We start from the raw sequence: 27,764 nt of genomic DNA, 5'->3' as shown, positions 1-27,764 counted from the left end.
TGAAGAGATACAGCATTCTGTCAGGGATGCTACTGTCAGTAGTTAAATGCAAGTAAAGAGTTATGTAAGACTCCCTGGTAAAGTTACGTGAGAGGGTTTGTCTGTGCAGTCTGAACATTACCATTAAATACTATGACGTGTTCTTTAATTCAAGGGAAGTTTTAAAAGATAAGACGATGACGCATAAAGGAGTCCACTGCATTACAACAGTCTTCTGGTAATTCTTTTTAAATTTTTGAACATTTCAGGACTTAACTTCATCTTTACAACTGTAATCTTTATTTACAACTCAATAGCATATTTTTAAAGGAAATTAATCCTTTACAGAGTTATAGGTGAGCCTGCATTTTATCATGTATTTACAATGAACAAATGCAGCTCTCTCTTACTTCATAGATTCTTCCTTCTAGGAAGGATGAATTAATTAATCTGGATCAACTCCATGAATCAAATTCTTCTCTGAAAGTAGTTTAGTTCACAACAGTAGTACTCTGGCTTTACACTGATGTAATGGAATGCAAAATTTGTCTCTATATTTGAAACATAATGAACATGCTTTCTGAATACAGCACATCAGCTGTAGAGCTTAACAGTAGTTTAAATGTTGGTTTTTAAGGAACCATCAATTAATCCAAATGCTCTTTTATCATCAGGTATCAGTTCATCCAAGCCACTACGCTAGACATGGAAACCACAATACATTTTTTGATTCAGGCAGCATGTATTATAAAACATTTTCATATACCATCTTTGAATGGGAATATTGCCTGGTGGAGGTAAGTTGGATAGGAATATACTTGAGTGTCTCATTACATATCCACTGTCTGAAATGTATATTATGTGGGAGTAATTTCTCACTTTTTGGATCTGAAGAACTGAAGGGTCTGTCTGTGGATTAAATGTTCATCTACATGCATTTGTTGCTTTCTCATAAAATGGCTGTTGGCAGTTTATTAAAGGTCTATAAGTCTCTAGGACAGGAACAGAACTATTAAAAACTTCGAGAGATGAAAGTTTTTTAAATGATTACTGTTACTTAATAGCTGTATTACAGTAATGTGCAGAGGTCTCAGTCAGGACAGTGGCTCCATCATGCGAAGCACTATAAAACACATACTGTATAAGATTATAACTTTACAGTGGACAGATGTGTACTATAAAAATAATGAGATTATGTACAGAAGAAAAAACAATTTATCCTTTTAAGCTGCAAGAAAACTCATGTTGTGACTAAGAGCTAGGGGAAAGCTGACAGGTATGAAGAACCACATGGTTTGGCCAGAGACATCCCTTAGGGACAAATTTATCAAAGGAGAACTCTATAGCCTAGTAAAGAGGACAGGAAAGAAGTGGTAAAGTACAAGGAGGTGCTACTAAGGAATGGTGAAATGTAAGAGAGTTCCATTTAAATATAAACATGTGAAGGCAAGCAACTGAATATTGACAAAACGTACAAGTGAAGGATGAACTAGAGTGCCTGGTATTAAATGAGGATATGACTATAACAGGCATCATGGACACTTGGCAGGAAGAGGATAGTCAATAGGACACAGTAATATCAGGGTAAAAAATACACAGGAATGATAAAGTAGGTCACGCTGGTGAAGTGGCACTGTATGTGAAAGAAAGCACAGAGTCAAATAGACTAAATATCTTAAATGACTTATACTGTACCACCGAATCTCTATGGGTAGAAAATCCATGCTTGAACAATAGGAGTATAGCAGTAGGAATATATTACCAACTACCTCATTAGGATGGTGACTGTGAAATGCTCAGGGAGATTAGAGAGGTTACAAAGGCAGAAAAATGCAATGATGATGGAGGATTTCAACTATCCTCATATTTACAGGGTATATGTCACCTCAGGAAGGAATGCAGAGAGAAAATTTCTAGACACCATTAATGACTGCGTCTTGGAGCAGCATGTCTTAGAACCCACAAAGGAAGAGACAATTCTTAGGAGCACAGGATCTGGTCCAAGAGGTGAATATAGCTGAACCACTCAGTAATAGCACATAATGTAATTAAATTTAACATCCTTGTAGGGGGAAAGTGCCAAATAAACCCACCACAGTAGCATCTAACTTCAAAAAGGGGAACTACACACAAATGAGGAAGTTAGTTAAATGGAAATTAAAAAGAACAGTCACACAAATGAAAGGTGTGATTAAGATTAAGGTCAGAAGTGACCATTATGATCATCCAGTCTGACCTCCTGCACAATGCAGACCACAGAATCTCACCCACCCACTCCTGTAACAAACCCCTAACCTATGTTTGAGTTATTGAAGTCCTCAAATTGTGGTTTGAAGACCTCAAACTGCAGAGAATCCTCCATAATAGAGGTTTAAACTAAATGTATATCCCAATTAAAAAAAAAAGACAGTAAGAGGACCAAAAAAATACCACCATGACTAAACAGCAGAATTAAAGAGGCAACTGGAGGCAAAAAGCATCCTTTAAAAATTGGAAATCAATCCTGAGGAAAACAGAAAGAAGCATAAACTCTGGCAAGTAAAGTATAACAAGGCAGGCCAAGACAGAATTTGCAACTAGCCAAGGACACAAACATAAACAGCAAAAAATGTTTTGGTAGATCAGAAGCTGGAAGCCTGCCAAAAAGTCAGCAGGGCCACTGGATGGTTGAAGTGCTTAAGGAGCACTCAAGAAAGACAAGGCCATTGCGAAGAAGCTACACAAATAATTTGCATCCCTCTTCACTGCAGACAATAAGGGATAGATTCTGGCACCTGTGCCATTCTTTTTAGGTGACAAATCTGAGGAACTGTCTCAGATTGAGGTGTCATTAGAGGAGGTTTCTGAACAAATTGATAAAATTAAATAGCAATAAATCCCCAGGATCAGATGGTACTCACCCCAGAGTTCTGACAGAAATCAAATAGGAAACTGCAGAACTTCTAACTGGGCTATGTAATCTATTGCTTAAATCAGCCTCTGTATCAAATGACTGGAGGATAGCTAATGTAATGTAAAAAGCTCCAGAGGTGATCCTGTCAAGTACAGGCCATTAAGCCTAACTTCAGTACCAGACAAATTGTTTAAAACTATAGTAAAGAACAAAATCAGATACATAGGTAAACATGGTGTGTTGGGGAAGATTCAACACTGCCTTTGTAAATGGCAATCATGCCTCACCAATCTGTTAGAATTCTTTGAGGGTGTCAACAAGCATGTGACGAGGGTGATCCAGTAGATACAGAACACCTGGACTTTCAAAAAGCCTTTGATGACGTTCCACACCAAAGACTCTTAAGCAAACTATAGAGTCATGGGATAAGAGGAAAGGTCCTCTCATGGATCAGTAACTGGTTGAAAGACAGGAAACAGAGTAGGACTAAACAGCCAATTTTCACAAAACAGAGGTAAATAACAGGATTTCCCAAGGATCTGTAATGGGACCTGTGCTGTTCAACATATTCATAAATGATCAGGGGAAAAAAAAATCGCTGGCGGAGCCCCGCTGCCACAGCCCCGAGGTAGCAGCAGCAGGGCTCCAGCAGTGATTAAAGGGCCTGGGACTCCCCGCAGCAGCTGGAGCCCCGGACCCTTTAAAGCGCCGCCAGAGCCCCGCTGCTACTGCGCTATATGCAAACCCGTGTTATATCGGGTTGCATTATAGTGGCACAGAGGTGTATAACTGGGTTCAAAAAAGAATTAGACCTATCCTCTATGAACTCATCTATCAATGGCTGTTAGCCAAGATGGTTAGGGACACAACCCCATGCTCATAGGTGCCAACTCTGTGGGTGCTCTGGGGCTGGAGCACTCATAGAAAAAAATTGGTGGGTGCTCAGCACCCACCAGCAGCTCCCCATGGCCCCCCTCGCTCCAGCTCACCTCTGCCTCCTCTGCGATCACGCCGCCGTGGCCTGCTTCTCCCCCCTCCCTCCCAGCGCTTGCGCCGCAAAACAGCTGATTTGCGGGACGGGGGGGAGGGGGAACGCAGTGCACTGGGGGAAGAGGCGGGGCTGGGGCGGGGATTTGGGGAAGGGATCCAATAGGAGCAGGGAGGGAGCGGAGTTAGGGCGGGGACTTTAGGGAGGGGGTTGGAATGGGAGCAGGGGCAGAGATGGGGTGGAGTCGGGGCGGGAAAAGGGGTGGGGGGGGCGTGGGCACCCACCGGCGCCAGAGAAAGTTGGCACCCATGCCCATGCTCCACTCATATTGCTAGATTGCCTCTGGCTGCCAGAAACTAGGACTAGACAACAGGGGATGGATCACTCAAAAGTGCCCTGTTTTGTTCATTCCCCCTGAAGCATCTGGCACCGGCCACTGTCAAGGACAGGATAGTGAGCTAGATGGACCACTGGTCTGACTCAGTATGGCCATTCTTATGTGCTTTTTTTTTTTTTCCTAGGGCAGAGGCTGTGCTTTTGTTTTCAGATACACTTGTTTTTAGTATTGCTGTGCCCAGACCACACAGTCTAAATTCAACGTGATGCAACAAGGGAGGGTATCTGACAAAGGAGGGAAGAGGAAGGTGATAACGATTATTTTGGTAGCTGTATTTGCAGGGGTGGCTCTATGTATTTTGCCGCCCCAAGCACGGAAGTCAGGCGGCTTTTGGCAGCATGCCTGTGGGAGGTCTGCTGGTAACGCGGATTTGGCGGCATGCCTGCAGGCGGTCCACCGGTCCCGTGCCTTTGGCATGCCCGCTGCCAAATTGCTGCCAAAGCTGCGGGACCGGCAGATCTCCCGCAGGCATGCCGAAGGTAGCCTGACTGCCGCTCTCACGGTGACCGGCAGGCCGCCCCCTGCGGCTTGCCGCCCCAGGCACGTGCTTGGTGCACTAATGCCTGGAGCCGCCCCTGTGTATTTGGATGAAGTGAAGGCGTAGACATGAATAATATAAAAATACTTAAGAACAGTTTCTGAGGAGGAGCTTCCACCCTTATTAGGGGGAAAATACCAAATTAAAAATCTTGGGTGTAATTTTAAACACCTGAATGCTTAAGATAGGCATCTAGTTCTACACCTGGGTACTCATATCAGTGCATAAGCACTCAAATGTTGATCTGAACCCCCAGAAGTGAAATGGGCATCCTGACACAGCCCAGTTTTCAAGTAGGCATCGAAAGCCTGCAGCATGTCATACCTGGTGTTAGGGTTTGAGATAAAAATCAGCCCACAGTTCTGAGCATGTTCTTGAAGCTACACAACTTATATTTGGGGTGTTTCCTCACACAATTATGCTGCAGATATTTTGAGCATCCTTTCTGTCTTCCACAAACAATACTACTTCATAGGAGAGAGAATTTGCAACCAAATTCTTGGTATTGTCTTGGGTAACCTCCAAGCAATGGTCACATATAGCAACCTTCTCACATCACTGTGGACACCTGCAGATTCCTCAGTTTTCACTTTAGTACTGAACCCCAATTTCAAGTATCAGATATCTGTGTTTTGACAAATATTTAACACTTAACTGGAAATTAAAATTTCAAGTACAACAAATCCAAGGCAACGAGTGACTCCAGGTCCTGTACAGACAGAGGGTCATGATGTGAGGAAGTGGGACAGAATCACTTCATATCTTCCAATATTTGAAGGATGGTGAAAAAGTTGGCACTGAAACGTGTAAGCAAATGAGCCTGACAAATTTGTTCTTTCCTGAGTTTCCTTGCGTCTGTGTGCCAAATCTTGCTTTCAAAAGCAGGACCCTACTTCCTGTAAATACAATCCATAAGGCTGGCAGTTGAAAATAAACTCTGCCTTCAATCCACAAAAAACCTGGGGTCATTCCCTCCTATTTGAAATAGCATGGCTGGCACAGAACTCCCCATTTTTCTCACATTTCCAACAGACCAAACTCAAAGTAAAGATTTGCTATCTCAGAACATTTTGGAGCTGAAATGTAAATATTACCATGCAGGGAAGCAGGACTTGAACGTTATTTTTAATACAGCTGTAGGATGGTAGAAAGAAATTTGTCCTGGCAGCAGAGAACACCTCAAGGGAACAAGGCATAACAGCAAGGAATGAGTGATTACAAGCAGGACTGTGCCAACTATAAATCGGAAAGATGGGATTGGTGCTGAACACAAAGCCTTCTTTGTTGTCCTTTGTGAAACTGTTAAGAATTCTGGTAATATCTTAAGGACCATTTTCAGCAGTGATTTAATCAAATCAGAAATAAAACAAGGTTGGGTTGATTTAAATTAACAAGTCATTTAAAAGCTGCATATTATTTGGTCCAAATAGAGAAGTTTCCAGTACAGTACTTTCAAAACACATCAAAATTATTTCACATTTGTTAATCACTAAGAGTGTACTTAGCACTGCATAAACACATGATGTAGAGAAAAGCATGCTTCCTGCTTCACTATGCTTATTTTAAAGGCCCAATCCTGCAAGAAGTTGAACACCAGAGATCCCTCTAATTTTTTACATCCATGTGCGGAATGACTTTTGATATGTACATTAATATGGAGGTGATGTGTGACACATCACCTTCACATTGGTGCACATACAAAATTCATAGGGTGGGACCGAGGGGTTCGGAGTGTGGGAATGGGCTCAGGGCTGGGGCAGAGGGTTGGGGTGCGGCGTGGGTGAGGGCTCTGGCTGGGGGAGTGGGCTCTGCTGTGGGGCCAGGGATGAGGGGTGCATACTGCCCTGGGGCTGCAGTGGGGAGAAAGGACTCCCCCCACAGCCCTCTTTCCCCACAGCAGCTTGGGACTGGGTGACAGGTGCTTCTCCCCAGCAGTGGCAGCTCTGGCAGCTCTGGGCCAGGCTGAGGGAGGGGCTCCTCTCCCTGGCAGCTCTGGGCCAGGCTGAGGGAGGGGCTCCTCTCCTGCGGGCCTGGGCCGGACTGGGCAAGGGGCTCCTCTCCCTCCGGAGGGCCTGGGCTGGGCCAGGGAATAGGCGTCTCTCCCCGCCTGCCTGTGCATCCCTGGAGAGCAGGTCAGGCAGCTTACAGGGAACGTAGTTGAACACCCTCAATTCCTGTTGAATTTATGATTGGATCACCAAGTATAGAATACAGAAGTGTTGCTTGATTCCTACTGACTATTAAAGCAGAATTTTGCAAGGATAAGGAATAGCTGATTAGCATGATTTCCTGTTGTCTCACAGATTAATACCCTGAAAATAAGTTCAACGCCTAACCTCTGTGTTAGTTGGTCTTCTACGAGATTGATATATATACTAAGGACACACTAAGTAGCAAGATACTATAGAATCATTGAGAGACATAATGGGTATATTATTCAATTAACTAGTTTTACCTAATGAATGGCATTCCTGTTTGAGCAAAATCATATTATTTACTGTATTACTAACTTTATACAAACAGGAATAACATTCATTTGCTAAAATTTGGAAATATATGTACCTGCAGGCAGGTAACATAGCGCAGTGGTTATAGGAAGGCACTAAGCACTAGAACACCAGAGTCGCTGTGTGAGCTCTAGCAATCCATTTAACCACTTTGTGCTTCAGTTTCCTCATCTATAAAACAGAAAATACTTATCCACTTGTGTAAATCACTTTAAGAGTTTGAGGTGACACCACGTAAGTGAAAGGTATTATCATATCTCACCCAGTATCCCCTAAGTGTATATGATTCTTTAAAAAGTTATTTTTTCCCTTTGAAAATCTCCATAAAAAAGCCTGAAAATGAATACAAATAGCTTTGTGATCTCCTAAAGAAAAAGGGAAATGTTACTAATCACTAAGGCACGTAAATCTGAAAGATAAAATGACTCTCAACTGTCAGACACTTCTTAATATTTAGAACTGAGCTCAGTTAACTATGGAAACTATTCGTCATCTGTTAGTAGACAGTGATACCTCCCGTGTTAAGAAACTGTAGTCTTCTAACACCCTCATCATCAAACAGTTCATTTGACAGAAGGAAAAGCAGAGTCTGGAAAGTTGAGTTTAGGTTTGTGGTTTCCATGACTGACTTTTGAGAGGAGATTTGTTGCATTTATTTTTAAGAAATGTTGATGTTGGTTTTTTAATTACTATTGTTTTCAGGTTTTGATATTTCTAAAAGGCCTCACTCCTACAAGGAGCTTGCTGTGGTGGGGTCACTGAGCTCAGTTGGTGCTACCAGAAAACACTCAGAACCTTTCAGAATTAGCTCCATAATTGTATTCATTTACAAAAATGTAATTCCTTGAGTGCTCACATTGTAGATCCAAAAGAGACAGTCCACCTGATTCACCACTGCGTTACTCCAGTTTTACTCACTGAAATCACTAGAATTACATTGGCACAAAACTGGAGTAACTCAGTGATGAATCAGGCCCAGTAAATTTTGATTTGAAATCAAAAAGAGGGAGTCACAACAACCCCTAAACTCATACGTACAGTACAAAATCACAAGAGAACATTGAGATAATTCAGCAGCGTTTTACCATTCACAAACAAAAATCACTTTGTTGAAACAGAGACGAGACTAACCCCAGTCTTTTTTCTTAAATTAAAGAGCACACTGATTAAAGCGGCACTTAGATTGTAAACATTTTGTCTTTATTTTCTAAAGACGCTCCTAGCATCTTTGTGGATGACATAAAATAATAAAACAATGATTTAATATTACTTGTGAGTGACAAAATCCCAGCCATTCAGTTTTAATCATCAAACATAAGACAAAATAAAAGGTTAAGAAGACACTTGATCATGTTCTATAATTATCTACAGAGAAAGATGATATCAGATACTTCAGAGCTCTTTTGTCTAGCAGATAAAGGCATAACAATATCCAAAGGCTGAAAGCTGAGGTCAGTAAAATTCAGACTGGAAAAGAGAGGTAAATTTTTCATAGTAAGCGTAATTCAGCATTGGAACAGATTACCAAGTGCTGTGGTAAATTTTCCTTACTTGGGAATTTTTAAAATAAGAATGGAGGTCTTTCTAAATGTATAGCTTTATCTTTCCCAGCATTATAGTATTTCCTTGCAGTTTGCAAAACCAAAATGAAACAATCCTGTACTGAACCAACTCTTTATTAAAAATCCTAGAAAACATTTTAATCACATCAGTAAAACCAACAAAATGTTACTGAAGATACAAATAATCTATGTATTTCACCTAAATACTATCTGGAAAAAAATACACAAATGCTGTCCTATTTAAAGAGAAAGTAGAACCTACCTACTGTGATGTTCCCTGTTTTAGTTTGAAGGGTTGTGTCACCTATAAGAGAAAAACAGAGTCGATGTTTTAATGATAAGAGAAACTTATTTTATTATTTTATACAGTCCATTCGGAGACTGCACACATTATCTGCATATCTGGGAGTCCTGCTCCAATGACCATAATGCAACTGCTAGTCTACATATTTTTATTTGGGTTGCACATAAAAATTAACAAAATAAATCAATACAAAATATATTATTTTATATTCACAGAGTTGCATTCTATGAAAATTCTTAACAAATGTGGAAATAAAGTTTAAAAATATGAAGATATGGAAAATAATTTGTGTAAAACTTTATGAACATATAGACCAAAAAAAAAAAGCCAAAAGCATTTCATGGGCATCAACCAATACTTTTTTATTATTATTTTTTTGTGCCAGGTTTTGTTTTGTTTTTTAAATTGTACAGTTAACTACATAGGCCATATGGCTGACTAAATTGGTTTAATTGTATGTGTAACAAAAATAGCATACAGACAGCTAACCAAAAAAAGTTTCCATCTTCCAACAGGGATATATTTTCCAAGCTGAGCATGGGGGATTGCAATAATATTTTTTTTCCAGGAGGGGTTTTTCTGTTTCATACTGCAGGGCTTCTTCTTAAAAAATTCCTGTGGAGTCATTGCACATTACCATGCTATTCCCTTCAAACCTCTCTTCATGTCAGACTCCAATGTCAATCTGTGCAAGTAATCACATTAGTATCTGCAGCCCTGTTTTGAAAGAATTCAATGAAATGAGGAGCCGACAAAGTCATAAATCTGCTAAAGGAATCAGTTTATTGTAAACTGACTTATGTAATTTTTGAGCAAGCACATATCAAGATCGTGGAAAGTAGTAAATAATTTATCAGTTTTGAATTTGTTTAGCAAAACATGATTCTGTTCAGCCGTACTACAGTATTATATTTGTTTCTTATGGACACCAGGGCAATCTATTTGACAAAGAAAGGGCTGGTGTTGCAAGGTGTAGAGCAGTGGTTCTCAACCCAGGGTCCACAAACCCCTGGGGATCCTCAGACTGTCTCTAAGATTTCCAAAGGGGTCTGCACTTCCATTAGAAATTTTTTAGGGGTCCACAAATGAAAAATGGTTGAGAACCAGTGGTGTGGAGGGTCCCACTGGAGATATCAAGCATCCTCAATTTTCACAGACTTTATTGGGATTCAATAGTTCTAAGCACCTAACACAATCTGGCCCCAAGAGATTAAAGAGAACAAGCGTAGAATAGTGCAAGAGATCTGAAGCTGAAGCATGTAAAATCATCTCGTTGTACTTGTCAATTTCTGATCAGACAGTACCACATCGTGTTATATGCAGATGTCTTCAGACATAGTAAAATCCATGTACTGTACTCTTCCTGTTCAACAACAGTGCTTGCAAGGCCAGTGCCTAAGGCTTACGATCTACCTCATTTAAAAAAAAAATCATGTAGTTAGTGGTCTCTCAATAGCTGGTAGAAGGTATTATACACATACTCATATTTATGGAGCAACATTCACACACAAAATACATTCAAAATGCCAAGCAGAACTGCACAGGAAAGTAGTATACTGCAAAATACAGTTTAAAAATGATTTCCATGATTCAGAAATTGACAACAATATGATGAAAGAAATTTATAATTTTCAAGCCCCTCAGAACAAGACTGAAAATTTTCACATCAGAGGTCAAACTGGGCAGTCATAGAAGACAAGAGGCATAACTAAGGACGGAATAAGACCGTTTTTATACGTTCTGACAACTTGAAAGGGGTTTCCCCTCCCTTGCCCTTTCCAGCCTCAGGTATACAGCCCATGTATAGGTCTCCTCTTTTCCTCCTTTTGGTTATTAATACTTATTTCTACACAACATAAAGAGACATAGGGCCAGATTCAGACCTGTTGTAATCAGGTGACTCAAACGGACCTGCAGCCACTTACTTGAAATTAGCCCCTAGTTTATAAATTATTAAAGAGATCCCAGAAGAACATTAAACATTTGGAGATCAGTGAATTCTCATAAATCACATTAACTCAGCCAATTTGACAGGTTGTTTGGAAGCCAGAGAGGAATTTCTTTCTGTGCTGAGTTGTGAAATGTCCATAGAGTATATACAAAACTGACTTTTAAGTCATTTAATTATTCCATTAATATCAATATTTAGTTAAACTTAAAATTTTTCAGCTAACTAATCCTTGAGTCTAAATATATCTGGGGTGGAGCAGAGGAGATCAGACTATATTTAAATAATTAGTTGGTTTATTCTGCACTACTGGATGTGATGTTGTGGTGAAATACTGTAAATACTGCACTCTAGCTGCTTTAATAAATCACTGATGGTGGTGGGTTAATGGTTCAATGATTTCTGTTCTTTCTGAATATTAATTAGAACCTTTTCCTGCATTCCTACGTTTTGTTTATCTATAGATATTGTAAGTCTCAGCATCAAGGTCAGCTTGAGGCCAAACTCAAGATGTGGCTCCTGGGATGTGAAGAGTGGCATCATATTTCTCTTGTATTGTGAATTCCTGACTTAGGCCCATAAGGGGACAAGGCATGTTAGGTTGCATGGGAAGGGATAGAGTTCATATCCTAGCACTCCTTCTTAGCTTTGGTTTTCTACTGTGAAGTTGATGCTATTCAGACCTATGCCCATGAAGGAGCTAACACCAGACGGCTACAATACGTAGAATTTTGAAATGAAGTCACTTAACACATAGTAATTCCATAATCTGTAATTAAAAATGTATAAGACTCATTTTTGTGCAGGGATCATATTTTCGTGTGCTTTTACAGTGCCAAGCTCAAGGAATAACAAGCCTTTCCACGTGTCATAGCTTCTTTATAATATCTGGGTGATAAGTTAATGATAGCATAAGAGAGTTCCCATTTTAACCTTCCTTCACGCTGCACATAGCCCAGATCTTTTGAATCAAAAGTTCATTTCAAAAGCTTATATGACAGAGGAGGAGAAAGGTCTGGGTGTATTGGTTTATCACAGAATGACTATGAGCCACCAACGTGATGCAGATGTGAAAAAGGCTAATGCAGTCCTAGGCAGGCACAGGTGAGGTATTTCCAGTAGAGACAGGAAATATCTGTTACCATTATACAAGGCACTCGTGAGACCTCAGCTGGAATACTGTGTGAGATTCTGGTCTCCCATGTTTAAGAAAGATGAATTCAAACTGGAACAGGTACAGAAAAGGGCTTCTAAGATGATCCTAGGAATGGAAAATCTACCTTATGAGAGGCAACTCAAAGAGCTTGGCTTGTTTAGCCTAACCGAAAGAAGGCTGAGGGGAGATATGATTGCTCTCTATAAATACCAGGGAGGGAGAGGAGTTATTTAAGTAAGCACCAATATGGACACAAGAACAAACAGATATAAAATAGGCATGAACAAATGTAGGCTTGAAATTAGACAACAGTTTCTAACCATCAGAGAAGTGAAGTTTTGGAACAGTCTTACAAGGGGAGCAGTGGGGACAAAAAACCCAACTGGCTTCAAGACTGAGCCTAATAATTTTATGGAGGGGATGGTATGATGAGACTGCCTACAGTGGCATATAGCTGATCTGTGACTGCTAGCAGCAAATATCTCCTCTATCCAGTGATGGGACGTTAGATGGGGAGGGCTCCGAGTTACTACAGAGAATTCTTTCCTAGGTGTCTGGCTAGTGGGTCTTGCCCACATAGAATCATAGATCATTAGGGTTGGAAGGGACCTCAGGAGATCATCTAGTCCAACCCCCTGCTCAACACAGGACTAATCCCCCAATGGGGCCCTCAAGGACTGAACTCACAAGCCTGGGTTTAGCAGGCCAATGCTCAAACCACTGAGCTATCCCAGGTCTAACTTACTGCCATATTTGGGGTTGGGAAGGAACTTTCCCTTTGGTCAGATTGCAGAGACCCTGGGGGGGGGGGGTGGCCTTCCTCTGCAGAGGTGACTTGTGGGGTTAGACTAGTGTAAATGGTGGATCCTCTGTAACTTGAAGTCTTTAAATCATGTAATTCAGTCAGAGGTTAGGGATCTATTACAGGAATGGGTGTGTGAAGTTTCTGTGGCCTGCAATATGCAGGAGGTCAAACTAGATAATCATGACGGTCCCTTCTGGACTTAAAGTCTATGAGTCTATTCTGCATGCTAACTCCTACCAAGTGTAGTAAGTCTTACATTATTTAATACTGGTTACTTTTTAATGCATTGTGGTCACGTAAGTAAGTCTATCAGATAAAGTAAACAACAACAGGCTAAGGCATTGTGGTTTAAATTCAGGGAATTTAAATAATTAATTTAAAATCACTCGATTTAAAAATAATTTAGTTAAATCAGGTTGAGGCTTTGTGTGATAGTTACAAGGCAAGCTGCACTTAGATCCCTTTTAATCTCTCTCAAGTGCACCCTTCTGGGGACAGGTTTTGCCACTATCACCCCTCCTTCTCTGGGAGCAACGATGTGGTTCTAGACTGGATTTCTGGGTGCAGGCCCCCTCTTTACCATCTGTATTAACCAAACAGGCTCAACTGCATTTAGCACCTGTAAGCTCTTTACCTCCAGGAGCCTATGACAGCAGCTGATTAAATGTCTCAAAAACAACTTCTTCAAAACAAAGCCTTATTTATTCACTCTAGCTACACAGTAAGCAGAGCAAATGTTTATAACAAAAGAAGGCCTATCTACATTTCCCCTTACCAAAACCTTATCTTTCCTTGCAAGCTAGTTACCTCCATCTCTGTGTTGGGAGAAACAGTGTGACCTGCTGCAATGTACTCTCCGTCTCTCTCTCTGAATCCCCATCAATGCTCACTGACACTCCCTGGGGAGCCTCTGGCTACTCACTCAAACCCCTCACTGCCCCCCTTCTTCTCTAGGCCAGCAATTTTAAGGTTTAAGCATCCCTTTTGCCTGGAAAGAGTAAACTTTGCCATCTTAGCTGGAGCCCAGCCAGAGGTATTTGCTATATATAGGGCCCTAGCAAATTCACAGTCCATTTTGGTCAATTTCATAGTCCTAGGATTTTAAAAATTGTAAATTTCATGATTTCAGCTATTTAAATCTGAAATTTCATAGTGTTGTAACTGTAGGGGTCTTGACCTAAAAAGGAGTTGTGTGGGGGTTGCAAGGTTACTGTAGGGGGGGTTGTGGTACTGCTACCCTCACTTCTGCGCAGCTGCGGCGCTGCCTTCAGAGCTGGACAGCTGGAGAGTGGTGGCTGCTGGCCAGGAGCCCAGCTCTGAAGGCAGAGCCACTGCCAGCAGCAGCACAGAATAAGGATTGGCCTGGTATAGTATTGCCACCCTTACTTCTGCGCTGCTACCTGCAGAGCTAGGCCCTCAGTCACCAGCCACCACTCTCTGGCCGCCCAGCTCTGAAGGCAGCAGTGCAGAAGTAAGGGTGACATGGTATGGTATTGCCATCTTTACTTCTGCGCTGCTGCTGGCAGGGCGCTGCCTTCAGAACTGGGTGCCTGGCCAACAGCCAATGCCCTCTGGCTGCCCAGCTCTGAAGGCAGTGCAGAAGTAAGGGTAGCAATACTGAGACCCCCTAAAATAATCTTGTGACCCCCCTGCAACTCCCTTTTGGGTCAGGACCCCCAATTTGAGAAACACCGGTCTCCCCCATGAAATCTGTATAGTATAGGGTAAAAGCACACCAAAGACCAGATTTCATGGTCCATGACGCGTTTTTCAGGGCTGTGAATTTGGTAGGGCCCTAGCCAGATATGTTAGTTACAAGGTATCAGTGGGTTTAATTAACAAATAAACACTCTCCTGATGGGTTTGCAATCTAAATGTTACAGCTTTGTGCTCATTCAGGAGACCCAGGAAGCAAAATATACTAGAACGAAAAATAAAAATAACTAATTACAATTTTCAAGCTAAGGGAAATGCAAAAGTAAACAAATGGCAAAAGAGTAAATTCAAATGTAAAAATTGTCATTTTTAATAATCTATGGTATTATTACTAAAATAGAGAAATATATTATTTTAAAATAAGATTTGTCTTAAAGTTTCACCATCAGGTTAAAAACACGTGTTATAACATGTGCACTATATAATCATGAATAGATACTTATACTTGTCTGCTGTGTTTACAAAGAATTACTGTTCCATAAAAAGGCAAAGTATTAAATAAATACTTAGATCTACTTTTGCTTTTGTTTTTAAAAGCAACATTTTAAAAGAATTGTGTGTTAAAAGAGCAAGTGTTAAGAGTTCCAGAACCATTTAATGTAGCGCTTTATGAAAATAAACATGAAGTAAGGTAAGAACTATTTGTTTAATCTGGATACAGCTCTATTTGCATTCATGCTGTTCCTGACTGAAATTACAACACAGCTTTAGATATGTGGATTGTGAAAGTTATTTACCTTCAGGTATGGTTTTTTTTTAAATATACGAATCAGAGGGAGAAGCAGCATTTCTGGAGTGAGGTAAAAATCTGCAGCCTTCATGAAATTGCAGCAAGTTGTTTTGGTGGCCTATAGTTAAAGATTGGAACTTGTGCCAACGTGAGTAATTTTCACTGTTGGTACATGCTCCAGTTTGTCTAACTTAGCTTCAAAATCACTGTAAACATATCAAGAACAGAGAGGAAGTGCTCAATGGGAACTCTGGTGAATTATTACTGGGGACCAGGTTCCAACCACCACTATTACTAATATGAAAGAGACCCATGTTAGCCATCCTTCCAATTCTGGATGAAAAACATTTGGGGAAAAATATGACATTTGACCTAGAAAATTGTAAATTGGCAGTGTACTAGCTATACAGGGCGCCAACACAAACACAGAGAAAATACTTCTAATAAAAATAGTATCACTTTAAGTCATCGTAACAAAATTCTACCCAGGAGTCTTGTTAAACAGGTTAATCCCTTTGATTTCTGTTAAGAGATAAAAACAGATATTTAAAAACAAAGTATAGTTTTACCACTGATGCTCCTTTTATTTGTGGTATTTTTCACTATTTAACTCTATGGTAAATTGTTAATTTATATCCCTAAAAATGTTGTATGTTTCTTCCTTATATGCTTTTTCCTTACTATAACAAGCTTACTTATGGAAGTATCTTTAAAATACAATATTATTTACAGCAGAGGAAGAATTAATTAATTTGTCTTATATATGGTGATCTCATCATTTTAGCATTTGCCTGTGTTGAACTGTTTGAGTCTGGTTCGCTCAGCTGCTGTGTCTGCAGTTGATTATTTTAGGGCCCTAGCCTCATGGGAGCAGTCATTTTGTTTTTATAATTAACACTACAGATACCCGCACGTCTGCTAAATTCCAGACTGTATTTTGCCTTTTCTGTCTTACCATGAATACTTCCCAGTAGAATATCACCAGCTGCTGAAGACAGAAATGAAGATTCTGCATAAAGATATTTGGTTTTCAACAAACCATCTTCAGTAGAAATTTTGATGGATGTCCCCTGTAGTTTCTCTATATTCACACTCTGTAAGAGAAACGAGCTGAAATAAGCATCATGGAAATATGCCAACTCTCTTTGAGAGGCAACAGAACTACATGACATGCATTTACCCAGATACAAAACACAAGTAGAGTGTCAGATCTCAGCTAGAAGCTACGCAACACACAAAATAAATCATCATATTTTGCACTTCCATTCAAGGACTTTAAAGCACTTTATAAGTATAAACTGAATTAATCTTTACAACATCTCTATGTGGAAGGAAATATTATTATACCCACTTTACAGGTGGAGAACCTGAGGCACAAAGAGGTTTAAAGGATTTTTAAAGGCAACATAAAAGAGTCTGCGGCACAACCAACAATAAGGTTCCAGTCCTGTGTTTTACTCACATGACTCCAAACAAGGGGAGTTAAAGATCTCAGCCAGAACTTCCAAAATGAAGTAAGTTTAATCTGTTTCAAAAATAAGTTACAGAATATGATCAAAATTAATAACTGAGGGTTAGTGATCTTGAGACAGACTTTTGCAGATATTTAAGAGATGAAGTTAAAATGACGTGCTTTCATAGGAAGTAGTTTACTGTGAACAACACCATACCAACACTATACATAAAACAATATGAACATTGTTCCTCTTGCCCCATGTGGGTTTGAAGGTTCTGTTCTGCTGTTTACTCAGACTTTTCATTGGCTCACTTTGTGAACATGACACATGAAAAACTGATAAAAGACAGGCAGAGCAGAGCAAAGTAATATCATTATTAGTAGTTGTATTACTGTCGTGCGAGCCCTAATCCATAGACCAAGACCCCAAGCTAAGCAGAGCCTTAAAGGTGAAGGCATGGGGTTTAAATCCAACATGGCTGGAATTTGAAGGTATCATCTTGGACAGACTGGAGGGGTACAGAGTGGGAGTAAGTAGAACTTGGCCTTTGTGCTAATAGTCAGACTTGTAACTATTTGGACATACATAGTAGGAGATGCATTCTCAGGTGATTACAAAGAAAATAATTAAATTCTTATAGATTCATAGATTATAATGTCAGAAGGACCACTAAGATCATCTAGACTGACCTCCTGTATGAAACAGACCACAAGATTCCCTAAATTAATTCCTGTTTGAACTAGAGCACAACTTTTAGAAACACATCCAATTTTGATTTTAAAATTGCCAGTGATGGAAATCCACCACAATCCTTGGTAAATTGTTCCAATGGTTACTTCACTGTTAAAAATTTGCACCTTATTTCCAGTCTGAATGTCTCTAACTCCAACCTCCAGTCACTGGCTCATGTTATACTTTTCTCTGCTAGACTGAAGTGTCCATTATCAAATTTTTGTTCCAGATCTGGGTGCTTATAGACTGTGATCAAGTCTCCTTTTAACCTGCTCTTTGTTAAACTACAGTAGAACCTCAGAGTTACGAACACCTCAGGAATGGAGGTTGTTCATAATTCTGAAATGTTCGTAACTCTGAACAAAACATTATGGTGGGTCTTTCAAAAGTTTACAACTGAACATTGACGTAATACCGCTTTGAAACTTTACTATGCAGAAGAAAAATGCTGTTTTCCCTTTTTTTTTTTTTTTTTTACTAGTTTACGTTTAACATAGTACTGTACTGTATTTGCTTTTTCGTTTCTTTTTTTTTTGGTCTCTGCTGTTGCCTAATTGTGTACTTCCAGTTCCAAATGAGGTGTGTGGTTGACTGGTCAGTTCATCACGCTGGTATTCATAATTCTGAGGTTCTATTCTAAATAGATTGAGCTTCTTTAAGGCTTTCACTATAAAACGTGTTTTCCTATCCTTTAATCATTATCATGGCTCTTCTCTGAACCATCTCCAATTTATCAGCATCCTTCCTGTATTGTTGACATCAGAACTGGACACAGTATTCCAGTAGTCACACGAGTGCTAAATACAAAAGTAATATAACCTCCCTACTCCTACTACATATCCCTCTGTTTTTATACATCCAAGGATCACATTCGATTTTTTGGCCACAGCATCAGACTGGGAGCTCACATTCAGCTGATTATCCACCATGACCCCCAAGACTTTATAAAGTCGCTGCTTCCCAGGAAAGAGTCCTCCATCCTGTAAGTATAGCCTACCCGTTTTGTTCCTAGAAATATAAGTTTACATTTGGCCATATTAAAATGCATATTGTTTACTTGGGCCCAATTTACCAAGCAATCCAATACTTACAAGTTCAGCATGATTTGTTTTGTCATTATATAATAATTCAAGTTACACGGCTGTTCAGCATGTTTTAAATTTGCCAGCTTTGCCTTTTTCCTTAATGAAATGTATTGTGCAAAATCATTATCCATCCTATGAAATGATTTACAGCCTTGTGGTATACATCGGCTCATCTTAAAATCCACTTTGGCATTTTAATGCTATCTTCGCCTTATAAGATGAACAAATTCATGAGAAAAACCAATCTCCCATCCCATACAATCCTCTGAAAAGGATGTGATGTAGAAAAGTTCTTACAAATATAAGGAGGTGTCATCAAACTCTTCTGTCTAAGGTTCTCTCTCTTCACCCCTGCTATGTGAGTTTACAGACAACTAAGTTTGGGAGTGAAATCCACACTCTCATTACAGCCCCTTTATGCCACATAAATCAGCCAAAGCAGCATAAAGGGGTCTTAAGAACCCTGTACCTCACTGGGGGTACTGCAATGGTGCACGCACAGTGGAAGACCGCTCTTGAGGACATCTTTACAAGCCCTGGCATAGGGGCATGCTGGGAGCAGGGACGATGTAAGGAAGAAGAGGCATGATGGAGGTAGGGTCACAGCACTGCAGAGATTTTGGGCCACATTGGAACCCACAGGGCAATGGGGAGGCTGCCTTAGCCCTGGGACCTAAATTAAGTTATGCAAGGGGCCTCTCCAACCCCCAGACAGCCTAGGATTAGGAGGGCACAAAGATGGTTTATAGCTTAGGCTTTAGAGGCACAGCCCAGACTCTAACCTTATATTTCATATACAGTGCACAGCTAGAGTGATATTTGGTCTCATACCTCATATAATTCAATATTGTTCATGGATTGCTGCCAACTTCTGAAAAGTCATTTAAATATCATTTTATTTACAACTAAACTGCTCGATTGCAATCAAGATTCCATGTATTCAGCAATTCCACAGCTGTGGCAGTTGCCACACAAACCAACATGTCCCTCAAAATTATGTTCCAGAATTTAAGCTTTCATTTTTAACAAGGTTGAGGGAGAGATTTTCAAAGGCACAACTGGCAGTTAGGGGCCCAACTCCGATGGAAAGTGAATGGAAGTTCGGTGCCTAACTGCTCTTTATGCCTCCGAAAACTCTCCCTCTAAGGCCTTGTCCCTGCTACACAGTTTTGTCAACAAAAATCAGCTTTCATTGACAAAACAGTGGAGTGTACACACTGAAATGCACCTCCCACCGATGTAATTCCCCTGCTATGCTGACATAATAAAACCACCTCGAGAAAAGGTAGGGTTTTTTGTTACATAGTTAGAGTGACACAGCTTCAATGTAGACACTGTGCTTTTGTATGTCACCCTAACTGGCCTCCAGGAGGTGTCCCACAATGACCATCCTGACCGGTCTGGTCAACAGTGTGAACTCCTTTGCCCTGAAGGTACATATGTATGTACCCCTCTGCCTTTTAAGGGCCTAGGAATTTTTGAAATTCCTCTTCCTGTTTGCTCGGCCTGGACAGTTCATACAGCATCTTCCCAGCTGATCATGCTGGCTTTCTGCAACAGACGTGCTTCCCCATGGAATACACTGGAGCTGTTGGATCACACTGGGTCTGTGGGGAGAGGAGGCTGTACAGTTGCAGCTTCGCTCTAGACTTAGGAACTTTGATTCCTATGGGATGATTGCTAGCGGCATGCAGGAGAAGGGGCACGAAAGGGCCATGCTAAAATCAAGGAGCTGAGGCAGGCGTGCCAGAAGGCAAGAAAGGCCAGCCATTGCTCTGGTGCAGCACTGGAGACATGCCGCTTCTACAAGGAACTGCACGCCATCCTTGGTGGCAACCTCACCTCTACCGCCAATAGCCCCGTGGATACTTCAAGTGGACTAGAGGCAGTGGCCAGTGCAGTCAACTCTGAGGATGAAGTGTAGATGAGGAAATGGAGTTGAAGGAGGTGGTGGAACACACAATAGGGTGATCTGGTAGCATGGTGAGTCAGGGCCTCTTTTTGACTCCAGAGGGGTATAGCCAGTCCCAGCACTCTGGCATACCTGAAGCAGGGGACACGAGCATGGGTAAGCACGCATTTTGCTTTGATACTTCATGGTGAGAGGAGATTGAGCTCTCATGTATTTTGTTATATGGTAAAGGACGGATAAGGGAAAGAAATTAACAACAGAGCATATACAGATACACAGCGGGGGCCCGGCAGAAAAGTTTGTTAATGGAGACGGGGAGGTCCCAGGAAACCTCCATAGAGATCTCTAGGAAACTTTCTTACAACTTTTCTTGTATTTGTGTCACACACACATTAGTTGGTGCTAACATTCAAACACAGTGGCTATTGTCAGGAATATTTGCTCAGTACAATTAACGCTCAGGAAGCAAGCACTACAGGGGTCCTTCAGGGAGCCAAATAAACATTGCCTGGCTTCACATAAAGACACATTCCTAGGAATCATTGTCAAAATGTTCCTTCAAAGCCTCCCTGATTCAAATAGCACCCTGCTGTGCCCTTCTAATTGCCCTGTATCTGGCTGCTCAAACTCAGCAGCCGGCCAATCAACCTCAACCCTCCACCTCTGGGGAAACTTTTCTCCCTTCGCTTTGCAAATATTGTACAGAATACAGCAGGCTGCAATGACCATAGGAATATTTTCCTCACCGAGGTCTAACCTGCCAAAAAGGCTGTCAGTCCAACAACCTTTTAATCTGCCAAAGGCACATCCAACGGTTATTCGGCACCTGCTGAGCCAGTTGTTGAAGCACTACTTGCTGCTGTTTAGGTTCCCGGTGTAAGGCTTCATGAGCCATGGGAGCAAGGGGTAAGCAGGTCCCCCAGGATCACTATGGGCATTTCCACATCCCCCGCTGGAAGCTTCTGGTCTGGAAAGAAAGTCCCAGCTTGCAGCTTTCTACACAATCCAGTGCTTCTAAAGATGTGTGCATCATGCACCTTCCCTGACCACCCCATATTGATGTCAGTGAAACAGCCCCAGTGATCTACCAGTGCCTGCAAGATCATGTCGAAGTAGCCCTTTCAGTTGATGTTCTCCTTCTCAAGATGGTCTGCGGTCAAAAGAAGGATATGTCTTCCATCTATTGCCCTGCTGCAGTTAGGGAATCCCAAAGCCTTGAAGCCATCAAGTATTTCCTGAACGTTACCAAGAGTCAGTTCTTTGTAGGAGGCGGCGCTTAACGGCCCTGCACACTTGCATCACCACAACCCCCACGGTGGATTTTCCACCTCCAAACTGATTTGCGACTGACAGGGAGCAGTCTGGAGTCGACAGTTTCCACACAGCAATTGCCACTTGCTTCTCCATTCTGGTGTCCTTGTGCTGCAGTGCTGGGGCGAGCTCCGCACACAGTTCCAGGAAGGTGGATTTGCGCATCCAAAAGTTCTGCAGCCACTGCTCGTCATCCCCTACATTCATCACGATGCAATCCCACCACGCGGTGCTTGTTTCCCGAGCCCAGTACTGACAGTCCACCATGTGCAGCTGCCCCCTGAATGTCAGCAGCAATCTTGATTTCTTTCTTTACATGGCACACAGCAGGGCAGGCACCACTGATTCATTTTCTGTTTCATAGCTTATGAAATACAGCAGGACTAGTCACGTTGTGTTCATAATGCTCATCACCAGACTGATCAGCAGTGCAGGATCCATGCTTTCAGGCAGAGGTGATGGCAGGCGCACAGTTTACAAGGGCTGTTAAAAAACGGCACGAAACTAAGTTGGAAGCCCATGAAATGATGGGACAAAACAAACTGCATCATGGGATGGTAAGCACACCCCCCATGATGCATTGCAATCTATTCCCAGAGCTCGGTGAGTTGCACAGTGGGATAGCTTCCCACGATGCAATGCTCTCTGTGTCAATGCAAGAGCATTGACTGTGGACATGCTCTGCCAACGCAAAGAAAATTGTGTGGACGTGCACAACTGATGTAATTAAAGCACCTTATGATCATTGATCTAACTTAAGTCAACTTAACTCTGTAGAGTAGACGTGGCCTTAGTTTCTTCTTGTTGCAGTGCTAGTGTAGCCAAGGCACTGGTGGCTTTTGGCATTTTAAGCATCAGGTCATCAAGACCTAGGGCTTGGCTACACTTGAGTTACAGAACTGGTGGTGGCTTTACAGCGCTGTAACTTACTCACCGTCCACACTGGCAAGCAGGGGCGGCTCTAGGAATTTTGCCGCCCCAAGCACGGCGGCACGCCGCGGGGGGGCTGCTGCCCATAATGCACCACTCCCAACACCGCTGCAAATGCGGCCACACTGCAGCGCTGGTAGCTGTCAGTGTGGCCACACTGCAGCGCTTTCCCTACACAGCTGTACGAAGACAGCTTTAACTCCCAGCGCTGTACAGCTGCAAGAATTAGATGTCATGTTGTTTAAAATGTTGGTGACCCACTGGAGCGCCATCTACATTAGTGAAGCCATCATTGTTACTCTCAGTGGAACGGAAATATAGGCAGCAAAAATCTAGCAAAAACACATCTAGTGTAGATAAAGCCTAAGTGTAAAGCTGCAGAGCTGCTTTCCTGACTATGCAAAGAAACAATAGTTCTGAGAGGTGTGAAATTCCCCATTTATCCTCATGGGGTATTGACTCTGGCTCCTGCTGATGACAATTTAAATATTAACATTATTAACAATTTCACCTCTTAACATTTTTATCAGTGATAGACAGCTAATGTGCTTACTTGTTACTGGATGCAATGGTTGATATTGAGGTGAAGTGCAATGAGGCAGCTAGTTACTATTGAAAGTTACTGAGGTGAAGAATGAGCATTTCAAGGCACCTCAAAATTCTAAAGTCACCTCAGATCTCGCCCACAAGTGCATGCCCATAAAAGCAGGACACACAGTTAAGACACATACTGTAAACAGAGGAAGATGGGTAAAACAGGGTGGCTCCTCACTGTGACTATTTTTAATGCTGAATTGTTTATCTTTTATGGATTTTTGGCAGAATCTGAATGGTTTGGTTTTGTTAAGTGTTATATAAGATCCTGCAAGTGTAGACTAGCCAATGACTTCCCACCGAAATAAGTGTTTTCACCAATCAATCCGCCAGAAATTCTTGGGGAATTCCATTCCTTTTGGGGAAGATCAGAACATAAGAATGGTCATACTGAACCAATGGTCCATCTAGCCTAGTATCCTGTCCAAAGAAGTGAGCTGTAGCTCACGAAAGCTCATGCTGAAATAAATTTGTTAGTCTCTAAGGTGCCACAAGTACTCCTTGTCTTCTGACAGTGGCCAGTACCACTTTCTTCAGAGGGAATGAACAGAACAGTGCAATTATCAAGTGATCCATCCGCTGTCGTCCATTTCCAGCTTCTGGGAGTCAGAGGTATAGGGACACCTAGAGCATGGGGTTCAGGGGCGGCTCCAGGTCCCAGCACGCCAAGCGCGTGCTTGGGGCGGCATGCCGTGGTGGGCGCTCTACCAGCCGCCGGGGGGAGGGGGAGGGCAGCAGGCAGGCAGCCTTCGGCGGCATGCCTGCGGAGGGTCCGCTGGCCCCGCGGCTTCGGTGGAGCCGCGAGACCAGAAGACCCTCTGCAGGCACGCCTGCGGGAGGACCACCGGAGCAGCGGGACCGGCAGAGCGCCCCCCCGCGGCATGTCGCCATGCTTGGGGCGGCGAAATGTGTAGAGCCGCCCCTGATGGGGTTGTGTCCCTTTCCATCTTGGCTAGTAGCCACTGATGCACTTATCCTCCATGCACACATCTAAGTCTTTTTTAAACTCAGTTATACTTTTTAGATGCATTACTTCAGCCTCGCAAAACTCATTTTGCCTAAATGCACAGGGTCATTAGTTTTCTTTAGGTGGGCAAGTAAAATATCATTAGTTCATTCATCAATATAGTAAATGGGAGTGAGTAGATTTTGTGACTGGGTAAGTTTTCATGACAAGTTTGCAAGACGGCATTAATTTCCAAGTCTCAATAAAAAATACTTGAAGTAAGAAGCAAACCATACATTCTTTCTTTCTTATTTATTTATTTTTGCTCTCATTCTTTGTTTTATAAGCACCTTGACCATCTCTTCATTTTGTCTAGTGTTTTAGAAAACAACTCCCTTTGTGGCTGAAATCTTGGGTGTCCAATTTCAGCCCAGAAGAAATTATAGAGCATAGCTAGAAACCCCACACATTCCGGGTTTATAATGGAAATGCTGACAAACCCATAACTACATAATGACGACTACCACTAATGGAACAAAAGTGTAACAACAGCACACATTGCAGATATAATGCAGCCTGATTACTAACAGAAACTGCTATTTGAGAAAAGCCGAATATCACACTCTAAAAACTGACTGCCCAAATACTGCATTAAGAAATTTTACTCTGTAGATAAACATGATGGGCCAAATTCTGCTCCCAGTGCCACGGCTGTAAACTCAAAGTTACTCCAATGACCTATATAAAGATACTGTGGATTTACAAAGGTGTTACTGAAAGCAGAGTAGTCCTTAACTATATTATGTAAATTATTATGGGCTTTTAGGAAAGTACCTTTCCAAATATTAAAAGCTGTATGAAATTTATTTGAATGTTTTACTGCTACAAAAATCACATTTTTAGCAGAACATTTATGTAAAAAACCAGTAATATTTCTAAGGTTAAAATGCATCCATTACATTACATTCTAACACATGAATTACTTACGTGTCTGATTCTGCTCTGACACTGGCTTTACACTGTTGCAACTCCATAGCTGAATTCTAGTCTCGGTAAAACCAGTGTAAATTTGGAGTAACTCCGCCCAATTCATGGATGTAAATGAGAGTAGATTATGACGAATGACTTACTTATGTTAATCCTAATTTACACCAACATACATGAGAAAAGAGCCAAAGCTAGTATGTTGTAAACAAGTGAATCTGCTTTGACATATGGTCCCTTACACTACTCTGAATCTTACTTAACATGAAAAAGCAAGGGCCCCTCAGATCAGGCCAAGGTCACGTCACACTTCCTCCAGATGACTGCATGCTAAAAGGCCAGGCTGGGGTAGCATAGTGCTAGCATAGCCAGAGGAATTCTGAGCTGTCTAGTTAGGACAGCTTTAGAGTCTCTTTGCACCACCGAAGCAGGGGCCCAGATCTGGTCCAAGGAATGGTAGCTGTAGAGAATACTCTTATCTCTCTTACCATTAAGAAAGGCAAATGAAGCACAGTGGCATGAAACTTGCCTTATGATGCCACCTGCTGGAAAATATGAACTATTTCTAGTTTAAAACTGGTTTGTATTAACCACACTCTTCAGTTTACATTGTATGATTAGTATTACCATTGTATAATTAGTATTACATACTCTCATTCAGCACCGGTATTTTACCTAAACTACCCAGATATACACAAACCATTTTCTGCTTTAGTTTTGTTGACCGTACAGTCCTGAAATTATTAGATGTGATTAAGATCCATCGTAACTATCTTGTACACAATTTTTGTTAAAACGTTATGGCCAACGTGTTTAAACTTGGTTGCCTAGAGTTAGGTAGCTAAATCCATATTTAAGAACGTAAATAAATCAACCGATTCAGAGATGCTTAACTCTCATTAACTTCTGTGAAAGCTGTTGGTGTTCAGTACTTTTGAATATCAAGCCACTCTTAATTTGGTACTTAAATATGGATTTAGATGACTATTTCAGGCACCCATATTTAAAAATTTTGGACAATTTAATCCTAATGTAAGGAGTCACAACTAAGCTGGAACTGATAGAGTTGCATCTACTTATTCCATAGCTAATTTGTTCCTATGGTAGAATAAAAGGAGATTGATTTTTATTTTTATTTAATATTAACAAAAATTAGCATTTACATCTACTATGGTAGAATTCATATTTATAGCTTGCCCTCACATGCAAAATTTAAAATGAAGCAAGTTAAACAGTCAAAGATATAAAAAGTAGTCTTGGCTGCAAGATACCAGATTTGAATCTTAGTTTAGTAATTTAACTGACATACTTTATAAAAGACAAAATAAGAAATGTTGAGTTCCAGCCTCTGATCTCTCCACAAGTGGGAGAGGCTTTATTCACTATTATTATTGGTACTGGTGTAGTGACTACAGCCCCCATCAGGACTGGGGCTCCACTATGCTAGACAATGTACCTATATAAGAAAAAGACCATCCTTGCCCTGAAGAGCTAACAGTCTAAGGGCTTGTCTACACAGTGCATTAGTCCACACCAGAGGAGGGGTATAAATTCTAATGTGCACTAGCACAGTGGCTCTCAACCTTTCCAGACTACTGTACCCCTTTTAGGAGTCTGATGTGTCTTGTGTACACCCAAGTTACACCTCACTTAAAAACTACTTGCTTACAAAATCAGACATAAAAATACAAAAAAGTGTCACAGGACACTATTACTGAAAAATTGCTTACTTTCTCATTCTTACCATATAATTATAAAATAAATCAAGTGGAATATGAATATTGTACTTACATTTCAGTGTACAGTATATAGAGCAGTATAAACAGTCACTGTATGAAATTTTACTTCATACTGACTTCGCTAGTGCTTTTTATGTGGCCTGTTGTAAAACTAGGTAAACAGTTTATGTACCCCCTCTGTGCACCCCCCAGGGGTACATGTGCCCCTGGTTGAGAACCACTGGACTAGCATATTATGCACTATCAGGCCCATGTGGACACTACTAGCAGTCAGTCAAAGTTCCCTAGTATGTTTGAATGTAATCCTGTTTCAAACAGACTACAGTACGTTAACATGCACTAGGGAACTTTTAGCGCACATCAGCTGGGTACATACAGGCCAGTTAGTGCGCAATATGTTAGTGTGCATTAGAATTTACATCCCTATGGTGTGGACTAATGCATTGTGTGGACTAGCCATAAGTATATGAAAAAGACAACAACCAGATAGAGAGTAGACAAGGTAAGAATTAGATGAAGATTAGCTGATCAGAATCAAGTTGCGGTACATA

The 27,764-nt window shown here is 41.2% G+C and overlaps 1 protein-coding gene across 2 annotated transcripts in view; it reads right to left on the bottom strand.

The window, feature by feature from the left end:
- FAM185A (family with sequence similarity 185 member A) overlaps positions 1 to 27,764 on the bottom strand; it is a 76,394-nt gene that overhangs the window by 33,197 nt on the left and 15,433 nt on the right. For both annotated transcript variants that reach the window (XM_045029710.1, XM_045029701.1), the window contains 2 exons: positions 16,479 to 16,617; positions 9,127 to 9,168 (listed from right to left, as the gene is read on the bottom strand). In XM_045029710.1, coding sequence (XP_044885645.1) covers positions 9,127 to 9,168; positions 16,479 to 16,617 — 181 coding nt within the window. The remainder of the gene's footprint in view (positions 1 to 9,126; positions 9,169 to 16,478; positions 16,618 to 27,764) is intronic.

The sequence above is a fragment of the Mauremys mutica genome, chromosome 1 (assembly GCF_020497125.1).
Source record: "Mauremys mutica isolate MM-2020 ecotype Southern chromosome 1, ASM2049712v1, whole genome shotgun sequence".
NCBI lineage: Eukaryota > Metazoa > Chordata > Testudines > Geoemydidae > Mauremys > Mauremys mutica.
This window is presented reverse-complemented; position numbering and strand designations above follow the sequence as displayed.